This window comes from Physcomitrium patens, chromosome 11, assembly GCF_059467195.1.
Source record: "Physcomitrium patens ecotype Gransden chromosome 11, ASM5946719v1, whole genome shotgun sequence".
Taxonomy (NCBI): domain Eukaryota; kingdom Viridiplantae; phylum Streptophyta; class Bryopsida; order Funariales; family Funariaceae; genus Physcomitrium; species Physcomitrium patens.
This window is the reverse complement of record NC_143420.1, coordinates 464562-476236: the sequence shown is the minus strand read 5'-3', so window position 1 is coordinate 476236 and position 11675 is coordinate 464562. Positions and strand designations below refer to the sequence as shown.

Genomic DNA, 11675 nt, shown 5'->3' with positions numbered 1-11675 from the left:
ATTATTACACAAATAAGTTATTTGAACCTAGATTTTTAAGCTAATGAGTTTCCAATGGCTTAAGCCATTTACAAAAGAAAATCTCTATTTTATGATCTTTTGTACGGAAATTGTCTTGTTAATGAAATGGTAGCCACCAAATAAGGTAGCAGACCCATTGTCGACCACCCCTCCATTTCCAACATGTAGACCTAGCTAATTCTATTAATTCAATGACTAGGTATGACATCCATATTGATTAGAAATAACACTTCTTGGTTTTGCCAAAGTTGGATTCGTAATTTTGTAACCCACCATTAATAAGAATTAAGTTGGCATGTGATCAAAATTAGATTGGTGTACATGTTAGAAATGGACTGAAGAGAATCTTTAACTAAAACATCTATTTAAATTCCATTTTTTAGCCAAATTGTCTTATGTTGGGACTTAGAAATGGGTCATAAACCTTATGTCTCAAATGGTCTGATATAAAGAGTTCAAAAATACAAAATTCAAGAATCCTTCATATTTTCTATGCAAACAGTCAAAATCAATTGGTTTACATGTGCCACTCACTCCCATACACTGTGACAACATAAACCAAAGATCCATTGTATTTCATGACCACGTGTTATCGCACATATATGAAAGTCAGGCTACAGAACATTTTGAAGTCGAACAAACTTCGAAACCTTACGTGAGTAGAGTCACGGCAGCGAAGAATTTAGGTTCCACAGAACTACAGTACACTAGACTTGCAACCGGATTCACCCAGAAAATCGACTGACATATAATGGATGTATTATGTGAACATCAATGAATAGTGTCAGCTTCAACATGTCCATAAAAAGTTAAATTTCGGTAGCTCCGTGATGTTGCTGCCGCAAGGCAAACCTATAAATAAGGCGCATGTTAAATACCAAGCAATTCCGAACCTAATGGATATTCCACATAGATCTAGCTGATCCTGAACTAATACGATTATAATCTGTATAGAGGCTCGATACCAAGAAGCTTGAAACATTCCCGCATTATGACTGCAGTAGCTTCGCATAGCAACAGTCGACTAGTTTCCTCTTCAGAGCCGACAACCTACAAAAAAGACACCAGAATCCAAAGATCAAGGACATTTCAACCCAGTATAATTCAAATAAAATGAGGAAATCTCTCTAATTCCTGAAAATAAACTGAACACTTAGCGTGGCACAAAAAAATTCTTTGACGTTGCAAAATTAATTTTGCGTAAAAATCGACATATACAACGAGAGTCCCAAGTAGTAGCTTACTTTGCAGTTGGTGTAAAAATCTGTGAACATTCCCGAAAGAGTGTAGAGATACTCGCACAGAACGTTTGGAAGAAGGTCCGAAGCAGCATCTTCCACAAACTAAAAACATGAAAACATAAAGCAGTGTAAGATGCTATATCTCGATTAAGCTCGAAGTGCGGAGTGCAACTCGCATAGTCGAATCATGCTGAATTGGAACTCTAAACAATAATCAAATACTAAATGGTCGATATTGATCTCACAAGAGTAATAACGCAGGAGTTTCAGACTTGCTTGAACTCTGGTCGCAAATGCTATACTACACTCTTAACTTCCACGATTCCTCTCGACTATTCAAAACACGAGTTTTAGAGCACAAGAACTCGGCGGGAAAGGATGGGAAAAGAGGGGAAGTACTGTACCTCGCCAAAACGAATCAACTGCAAACCCAATGCTCTCTCACTTGGATGTTGTAGCTTCATCTGTCCAGTCTGCGTAAGCAACATAAAGAGGACTCCGACCCTTAAACCAAAATCCTACAAACCTCGAATTAAATTGAATTGAATTGAATTTTCGGATAATGAACAAATTTGAAAAATCTGGAGATCTGACTTCATATCAAGGTATTACCATGGGTAAGTTAAATCACCCTGTGAAATTATTTTTCAACAAATCACCCAACCCAAGAATGCCAACCCAATTTACAGACTAACTAGCCTGTGGTCGATGACAGCCATACGGGTAACGAAGATAATATGCAAATGAGCCATTGACTTCGACAGTTTGCATGTCGACTGGAAATACAAACAAGGAGAATTCCAATAATCATTGCAGCTACTGAGCCCTTAAAGCGGTTCAACAGTTTAACCTTTCAAAGCATACACATATAATTATTCTATTATGGCAGCCAAATGACTTACCTTCTTGAGCTCCTCGACATTCTTTTCAGATTTTCGAATTATGGAGCAGATTCGGGCATGAGCATACAACAAATAGACTGCTGTGTTGCCCTGAAATTGTCAATCCAGTTACGATCTGAATCAATATCCATCAGTTTTCGAGAGTTCATAAGGACTATTTCAGTGCTGATGTAGACAACATGCCAGGAAAGCCTCATCATTATTCTAATCTCAGAACAATTCGAAGTGAAAATGTAGCGGTTGTAAAAACAAACTCAGTAACTGTCACAAAATCACAAAGCAAATACTAGTACAAATACATCTTGAATCACGATAAACCCTTACACAAAAGAGCTCAATCGCAAAGACATATCAAAAATGCTCACCCGAATGTCCAACATTTGGTCGAAATTGAAGGTATAATTTGTCAACCTGTTATTCTTCAAATCCGCATATCTACATAGATCCACAAGTAATGTCAGGTCTAGAAGATTAACATATCAGAATGACATCAAGACAGAATCATGTTACTTAGGAAACAACTATTTGGAGAGAAGATTTACTTAATGGCGCCATAGCCCAGAGCCTCTGCAGCTTCCTCTAGCTCCTCGGCAGACCACTCGCCTTCACGTCCTGAAAGGAAAAAACCACATAGTTACAAGCCATTCTTCAAATGCTGTCAAATCACATCAACAGATTAACGTGAGTTATTTTTACCTAGGTCTTCTACTCGAAATATGGGCACCTTCCAAATGCATAAAAAAAAAAAAAAAAAAAAAAAAAAAAAAACTGTGAACAACCGACGTGAGCATAGTAAGCAACGCAAAACTGAAATTACCTCTCTCGACGAGCCCCTGCTTGCTACGATCCTTGGCTTCGTCAAGAAGATCCACAAGGCGAACAACCTCAGTACTTCTAGTTCGGAATCGCTTCCCATCGGCACCAAGCACTAGACCAAACCCAACGTGCCTGGCTCGTGGAAGTTGGGATTCATCTTCTGGCAACCACCCTGCACGTTTAGCTGCCTGAAAGAAGAGCGCAAAGTGAATGCCTGATTAGCAAGATGTGATTAATACGCTCCTCTTCAAACCTTCAAGATAAAGAGTCATGTCATTAATCAACAAAGGAAATGTTCAAACCAACATATCAATGAAGGTAGTGATTATCGGCAGTTACCTTAAAGACCATATCAAAATGCTGGGACTGACCCACATCTGTAACATATACCATCACTTCAGCCTTTTCTTCATTCAAACGGTACCTGCACATGTAGTTAATCAAGTCATACACCATGATGGGGAGATAGAGTCGCAAAAGAAAGAGAAAATGTATAAGGAAGACGGGAGACACGCTTTGAAACAGATCATACACTAAAGAATCCCAGGAGCATACAGAACAAGCAACTATCAGGGAACCTCTTGGACATACCACATAGCAGTCATATCTGTAGAGGCATAATTGAAACCGCCATCACTCTTCACCAATATAAGAGGAATGGTTTGGCCAGAAACTTTGATGACTTTAGCACCCTCACTGTCCTCTACAAGCCCTTTTCCTTTCAGCTCCTCAACCACACCTGGAATGTACTCGTTGTATGCACTCTCACCCTGCAAACGGAAAGTCCAACCCAAAAAAGAAAAACGTATTCAGTGGACACTCACCATGAAATTCACGACCTTCCTTAAGAACTGCAATATGACTTGGAGTACAACTGGTTTAAAAAAACGAAGCATGAAGAGGCACTGAAGATCAAAGACGAATACGTCACCTTCTCTTCCAGGGTAACTTTCAGTCGTTTATAGACTTGATCAAAACTCTTTCGGCTCACATCACATATCTTTGCCCACGCTGCTCGGTATTGTGGATTACCTCCCTGACAAACCAATTCATAGTCAGCGCAACTATGTCCTCTATTGAATTCGTTCAGTAGGTGCTTTGCAGCTTCATCTAATTCATCTGTAGACATAGAACTCTAGGAAAACAAGCTACAGTCCCACCAAAATCGACTAAAATCATTAAACCAAGAGGTGTTTCGGCACCTGAAGAAGCACGACGGCTTTCTGAGCTTTTTCTTTAAAAGCAGCATCAACATCGAACTTGATTTTTGCTTTCTTGTAAAAATCCTGCACAAAATCTTTATCATCAAGACTAGGAGGTTGAATACACAGCATGCTTGTCCTATTTTATCTTAAGAGCACGATTTACAAACAGGTTATAAGCATAATTCAAGGACAATGTGACCATGTTTCACACCATCCTAGAATTAGAGGGCGAATCGAAGTGATTAAAATCGTGAATGTTGCACTAATGAAGTCAGCATGAGAAAGTGCAACCGCAAAGAGCACGCAGAGACCACATGAACATTCACTCTTCTCGGAGGAACAGAAAAAGAGTTCACCTGCAAGTCTCCAACTGCTTGATCACCAATCTCCTCCCAATTAGGAAACTCCTCAAACAGGTACTCGATCAACATTCCAAACTGGCAAACCCAAAATAATATTCAGGATCGCCAACCCAAAATTATCATCGAACTTTCTTCCCAGAAACATTCCTATTTCCTTTCGGGCTCAAAAGATCCTGATTTCCCATGACTAGCTCAACAATTGATGTGTTGCAAATTCACATAACCATTCTGACAAGATTAAAGATTCAAATCAGTATGATAGTCATAATACATGTCAAAGGGGATTTTGAACCTTAATCGCCCAACCTGAGTTCCCCAATCACCGACGTGATTCCTTCGCAATACTTCCACGCCACAGTACTCCAACATCCGACAAAGGCTGTCGCCTATGATTGTAGACCTCAAATGACCGACATGCATCTCCTTTGCGATATTCGGAGATGAAAAGTCAACCACTACTCGCTTGTAGGACAGCGCAGGCGCCCATTCTCCAACTCCATGTGACAATAATTGATGAAGTTTCTGAAAATTTCAAGATGTGTAGAATTCAAGCAGAGGTTGATAATTATCCATACACTCAAGTCAGATAAGAAGAATTTCTGTGTTTCTGGTTGAAGACTTCAAAGCAAATGATGTGAGTAAACAAATATCGTGACAACTAATTTGAACATGTAAACAACGAGCCAAATATTGAAAAGACATTCCTGCGAAACATTACAAGTGTCTTTTTTATAAACCAGCATATGATGCATTTTATTTACTACTAATTACATTCTAATACATACGATTAGTATGCTGGACAATATCTCATGGAACAGCATTTCTAACCACTAACCTTCTCAATCCACCTGTCCGACAGCTTGATATTAACAAAGCCAGGCCCAGCAACAGACACACTATCTGTCAATGATGAGCGAGGCAAACTCCCTGCCAAAGCCTGCATAAATGCGACAAAGTCTGTTCTCTCATCAATTTGCACAATTCACCGAGGTCGGAAGCACATCACACAAAATGTTAAGGCTCTTATATCAAGCCACTTAAAATTTTAAGTGCGAAGGGTTTAAAAACATGCCTGTCCAATGGCGTTAGGGTTTTTGAAAGAAGTATTCTTCCCCTTAATCTTCGACCAGATCCCCATTGCGTTGTTACTGCATCCATAAGGTCATCAAACTGACTTAAGGACACGTTCTACACCACCCAACGCAACGCAATGCACTACGATAATGTTTATTGTAAACTGGTTCCCGCGACCGAATTTCGAAACAAATTTCTTTTCGGGAATAACACTTCAAAATAAGTACTTCCTACTGAACCAGTAACCCAGTCACTTTCCATCAATTTATTTCGCAAAAATGCAAGATGCACCACGTCCTCAAAGACGAGATACACTCTTTTAATCTGTGCCTAAAACCCCTCCTAAACCCACCCTCCCCCTCCAAATTCACAATCGCCGATTCCGAAAGCCCTCTCTTTACAGGTTTCACTCTCATGCCACTCACTACTCACCACTGATAGTCTCCATTCTTGGGATTACCACAAACCGCCACTTGCGGCTCAATGTCTTCCACATCTGGCACAGTGGTAGCCAACGCTTCTCTCACTAGATTCACGACCTGCTGTCGCACGCTGCCAATTCCGACATCCTCCAAGTCCAGCCCAGGAGCAGCACCAGGGGCAAGAGCAGGGGCGGCTCCCTCCACGGCAGCCATGGGCTTACGCGAGAGGGAGGCAAAGCGAGCGCGTTGACGAGGAGTGAGAGGAGGTGAGGAGGAATAAGAAGAAGAAGAAGAAAGGTGAGGGAAGGAAGGAAGGGCGCGGCGAGGAAGTGACAAAGGGGGCAGAGAGCTGAGAGGCAGAAGAGGGCAGAGACGATAGATCAGGAAGCGCGAGCTGGTGCAATACAAAGTGTCCATGGCCGAGGGGCGTGGGTGGGAAGGCGCTGTTGAGGTCAGGGCTGGCATGTCCCCCTCCCTCCAAACCCTAATCGCGTCGTCGTCGTCGTCATTGCTGTTCCCGTTCCACCCTTCGCTCCTCCTCCTCCGATACCTGGTGCACCACTATTCTGGTTCCTGGTCCAGCCCTAAATCGGTGCCCGACGGACCTCTGCCGTGCCCGTCCCCCTTCCCCGTCCCCCACCATCGCCAGCTTCGTGTGGCTCCATCCTCTTCTTCTTCTTCACCTTTCTCCAAAGTTATCCCTTCTGGTCCCTGGGGATGGATGACTTATTTAAAAGAATACCAGGCAAGGCACATGCTGGAGGATGATGGATAATCTTCATCGGCATTTCAAAGCACACGTTCTTCATGCCATTCGAGTACGTGACACTAACTCTCTCTCCCACGTGGCCCAAACGGTTTGCTTTTCTGCTCTGTGCTTCTATGACGTCCAAAGTTTAATAAAAAGCCTTCTCTAGGCCGTGCTTCTCAAGTCTCATGTGAAAAAATAAGAGGGATAAACTATTACAACTAATATCTGTTAACATTGCATGAAATAAAGAATCAAGTCAATTCTCTAGTTAGTTTTTGAAAATATGTCATAGAAACTTTCTAAATTTGGTTGTATTGATTATTAGTAGCTTTTGAAAAATACCTTGTATTAAGAATTAACTATTATCTTCTTAAGTGTAAAACTTGTGATTTTTGAAGGATCAAATTTTCTTTAGATACAAAAGAGCACAAACGAACTTGAAACAAACCAATGAATATTATTAACATAATATTGGTTTTTTCACAAATGTTATAAAATGTGTCTATATATCCTCTAAATCTTTTCTTTGAGTAATTCAAATATGTAAAAGTTCTGTTGGATGTTAAAAACTCCTCCTACACATGTATGTTGACAAATATATTGGAACTATCATATAAACATTGAATTCAATGTATGCTACAATCACATTTTGATAGTTAAAGATTTGTATTCAACTATTGCAGCTTGCATTTATAATAGTGAGATTGAAAATCCAATAATTCATCATCTAAAAGGCAAGTTGTGCAAAGCAACAAATCATTTGAGACAATTTTGTCCAAAATATAGTTTGAAATTATTGAAGCAATAACAAAATATCTATCTTTACAAAAATTGCAAAGGTTGCAAACATAATATTTGCATTTAGCATATTTGAGTTATTTTACTTTTGCAACAATCTACAAATATATCATAGATACAATCAAGTTTATAGTGGCTATATACAAATATTAATCTACATATAATTTGAATTTGAGATATTATTCTAATAATTTGATTTAAATAAAATTTGAAATAGCATTGAATCCAACAATTTTATTTTTTAGGTAAATGTAAAAAAAATACAAATCAATATAACAAGGGTGGATAGAAGTCATATCTTTGTCTTTTGAAGTTACAATGGTTATTGTTGTGCCAAAGGCATAATAGACATATTTTGATTGTTGATATTTTTTTATTCCAAAAGTAACTAACATCAACTTTGTAAATATGTATTGACTACTTCAGCTTTTTTTAACATATAAATGATTCAATCAAATCAAGTGTCAAGGACATGAACTAAAAGATGATGCATAAACCAATAAAATTTGTATCAAAGAAAGAATAACAAAATAGAAATAAAGAAGTATGTATATTAAAAAGAAATTGGAATGGCTTATTGTCCAAGACAAGGAAACTTGAGATTCTTAAAACTAGGCTAGAAGCAAGAAAAGAGTTGATAAGAGTGAAGAAGGCTTCACTCTTGTCTCTATATATACTATCTAACTAGGAGCTATGTGAGAATGTTCAATAAGACCTCTAATATGTGTTGACTTTGTAAGTCACATGCCTTAACTTACAAGGCAAGTTTTTCTACATAAGGGCCATATGATTAGCTTGGTCTTCAAGCTAACAACATGTGCGGCACATGATCAACTTGTTGATCACTTTTCTAATCCAAAAAGTCGATTATAGACACCTATAAAGTCAAAGCAGCATCTATAGAACTTCTAGAAAGCTTCTATAGAAGATATTGTAGAATTAATTTACTTTTATTTACTTTTATTTACTTCTACCTATTTATACATGTGATTATTAACTTACTCGTGTTTGTCCAGGACATTATCCCTCCTTCTAGGGATGAGTTCCACGAGGAGCGGTCATCATATGTAGAGAAAATCAATGATGTGACAAATTGTATTTGCCACATACTTAGATCTTTCTCTCTTCGAAGATGGTTGATAAGGCCTCTCAATCATCGATAGTATCCCAGATCAGGGCGAAAATACCACCCTGGTATTTAATCATTGTTGAGGCTTTCATAACTTTCTTCACATAAAATATTTGGAACACCGTCAGAAGTTGTTCCTATCTCTAATAAAATTACCAAACATCAGGAGTTTCTTCTAAGTTCGTCATACCAAACGTGTTGTATCTCACCATTTATTCAAAAAAAAATATGTTGTTCTTGAAGATCTTCATCTCAATTGCATCATCTTGAAGGTTGTGACAATTGCAATGTCTCGTCTGACACATCAGTAAATAAAGGCTCTTCAGTCAAATCCGTTGATTATTGATTCTCCATCTCTTTAACGTCACAACTACAAACAAGCTATAAACAAGGATTGAAAGTAAAATATTATCTTATCTAGATCTTGTTTCTTTTATATAAAAGGTTTTCATGTAGATGTCGTCAATAAAAAGCCTCCACTACCTTTGTTGCATTTATAAGATTCTTTATTAGCTCCCATGTGCATTCACTAATATCATATCCGCACCAATAGATAAGATATTCTAATTTATTTTGGTGCCACCTTGAATCTAAGACTTCTTCCACTTTGAACTCTTCATTATTGTCCACTTCTATAAGAGGAGGTGGAGCTTGTCTTCTTCTTGGTATGTCCACTATCTTGTATGGTTCAAAAAGAGACATATAGAATACTGGATGGATTTTCATTGACTCCAATAGGTATAAACGATATGCAATTGCATTGATTTGTGTAAAAATAAGAAATGGTGCAAGCCTACAATAGTCCAACTTATCAGAAGGACAAGTAGTCTTGTTATTACGACAAAGTAACCATACCTTGTCACACATGTGGAATGATGGTTTTTCCTTTCGATAGACATCCACATTGATCTTTTGTTGTTCTTGAGTTTCTTTTAATTTTACGTTCATTGTTGCATATAGCTCTAACAAATGATTTGCCAAATCTTTCGTCACATGATTATCAACTTTTGAAAAGTCAAAAGTATCAAGTCATGGATGATAACCATAATTGATAAAGAAAGGTGTTTGTTTTGTAGAAAAATGTACTATATTATTATAAGCAAACTTTGCCAATGGCAAAAGAATTATCTAATCATCTTGTTGGTAGTTGATGGTATATCTTAAATATTGTTCCAAAACTTGATTAACATACTTCATTTATCCATCAATTTGAGAATGGAATACCAAAAATAGTTTTATATCTACTTTTAGAATCTTAAAAAGAGTTCACTAAAATCTTGATACAAATTGAGTTCCTCTATCAGATATAATATCCTTGGGTAATCTATGATAGCGATAGATGTTGTCAAGAAAGAATTTAGCTATTCTTTCATCTGTGATAGATTTTGTACATGGTACAAAATGTTCCATTTTAATAAAATGATCTATTATCACGATTATAGAGTCATAAGAACTTGAGATTAGAAGATCCTTAATAAAATCCATAGAAACAGAAGACTATGGTTGTTATGGAATAGGTAATGGTTGAAGAAGTCCGTAAGATTGATGACGAGGAGTTTTTGATCTTCAACAAATGTCACATGATTGAACAAAGTTTTTTATATCTTTCTACATTTGAAGCTACCATAAATCTCTAGATATAAGCTCTAAAGTCTTATTATATCAAAAATATCTTGTTGCGCAAAAGTTATAACGTGCTTAAAGAATACGTAAGCAGGCTTTTCCTTTTGAAACATATAATTGACCTTTAAAATAAAGTAGGTTGTTTTTGATTTCAAACTTAGAAGTATCTTGGGATTTAAAAGAAGGATTCTTGATATTGTGAACAAGAGGATCAGAAGACATACTTCATTGGATTTGTTTCACAAAAGTCGAATCAATAGTCAATGTTGATTTCATTAGTCAAAGATGAAAATGCTCTAGCTTTAGGAAAATTATTCTTTGGTGATGAAAAGATACATCTCCATCTTTCGATATAAGAGAAGAATGTCTAGAAAGGGCGTCTAATAAACCTTGTTGTTTTTCAAGTCGATATGTGATCTTGAAATCAAATCTTGATAAAGACATGCTCCAATAGGTTTGGCGATGATTTAAAACATGTGTTGACATGAAGTACTCAAGATTCTTATAATTCATATATACGGTGATTGGATTAGAAGCGCCTCCTAGATGATGACGCCATTCTTGAAACAAATCCATGATTACAAGAAGTTCTTTGTCGTGGATTTCATAGTTAATCTCGGTTATTGAAAAAAATTTAGAATGAAAAGCTACTTGATGAAATTTATCATTTGTTTCCATTTATAATAATACGACACCCAAAGTAAAGTCTGATGTAACTTTTTCCTTGAAAAATGCCTTAGAAAAGTTGACGCAATACAAGATTGGTATAAAAATAAAGGCTAACTTCAAAGTTTCAAAAGATGCTTCACATTCTTTGCTCTATTCAAGTTTGTCTTTGCAAGTCAAACATGTAAGTAGAGCTACAACTCGAGAAAAGTCTTTGATAAAGATCCAATATTAGTTGGAAAAGCTCAAAAAGCATGGGATATCTCTTATCATTTTTGGAATCTTCCAATCCATAATTATTTGAACTTTCTAAGGATCCATCATAAGTCCATCATTTGAAATGATATATCGTAAGAAGTCGACTTGAATAGTATAGAATATACACTTTTATATTTTGGCATACAGTTTCGTATCTCTTAATTTTTGTAACATACAATAAATATGAAGTTTATATTCATCTATGTTCTTAGAATAGATCAAGATGTCGTCTAGATAACAAATAATAAAATTATCTAAAAATTCTTGAAAAACATCATTCATTAGATATCGAAAAGTCGCTAGTGCATTTGTAAGCCCAAAAGGCATGATGTTATATTCAAAATGCATATACCTAGTTCGAAATGCAATCTTCTATTCATCTCCTTCTTTAATGCGTACTACATTGT

General features: G+C 37.0%; 1 protein-coding gene across 1 annotated transcript; it reads right to left on the bottom strand.

The window, feature by feature from the left end:
• Positions 1–745: 745 nt before the first annotated feature.
• Positions 746–6734, bottom strand: LOC112288833 (arginine--tRNA ligase, cytoplasmic). Its single transcript, XM_024533469.3, has 16 exons — positions 6054–6734; positions 5620–5695; positions 5383–5484; positions 4854–5069; positions 4542–4622; positions 4183–4266; positions 3912–4016; positions 3572–3750; positions 3320–3404; positions 2982–3168; positions 2707–2776; positions 2530–2599; positions 2165–2254; positions 1667–1735; positions 1266–1364; positions 746–1071 (listed from the first exon to the last, which is right to left on the bottom strand). Exons 1-16 carry the CDS (start codon positions 6506–6508, stop codon positions 961–963), a joined length of 2079 nt encoding a protein of 692 aa, XP_024389237.1. The 5' UTR covers positions 6509–6734; the 3' UTR covers positions 746–960.
• Positions 6735–11675: the final 4941 nt, after the last annotated feature.

Coding starts and splice junctions, on each gene's coding strand:
- LOC112288833 (XM_024533469.3), bottom strand. CDS start 6,508: ATGCCAGCCCTGACCTCAACAGCGCCTTCCCACCCACGCCCCTCGGCC. Junction 5,485..5,619: donor ACCCTAACGCCATTGGACAG/GCATGTTTTTAA, acceptor GCATTTATGCAG/GCTTTGGCAGGGAGTTTGCC. Junction 1,736..2,164: donor ATGTCGAGGAGCTCAAGAAG/GTAAGTCATTTG, acceptor TTGCTTACGCAG/ACTGGACAGATGAAGCTACA.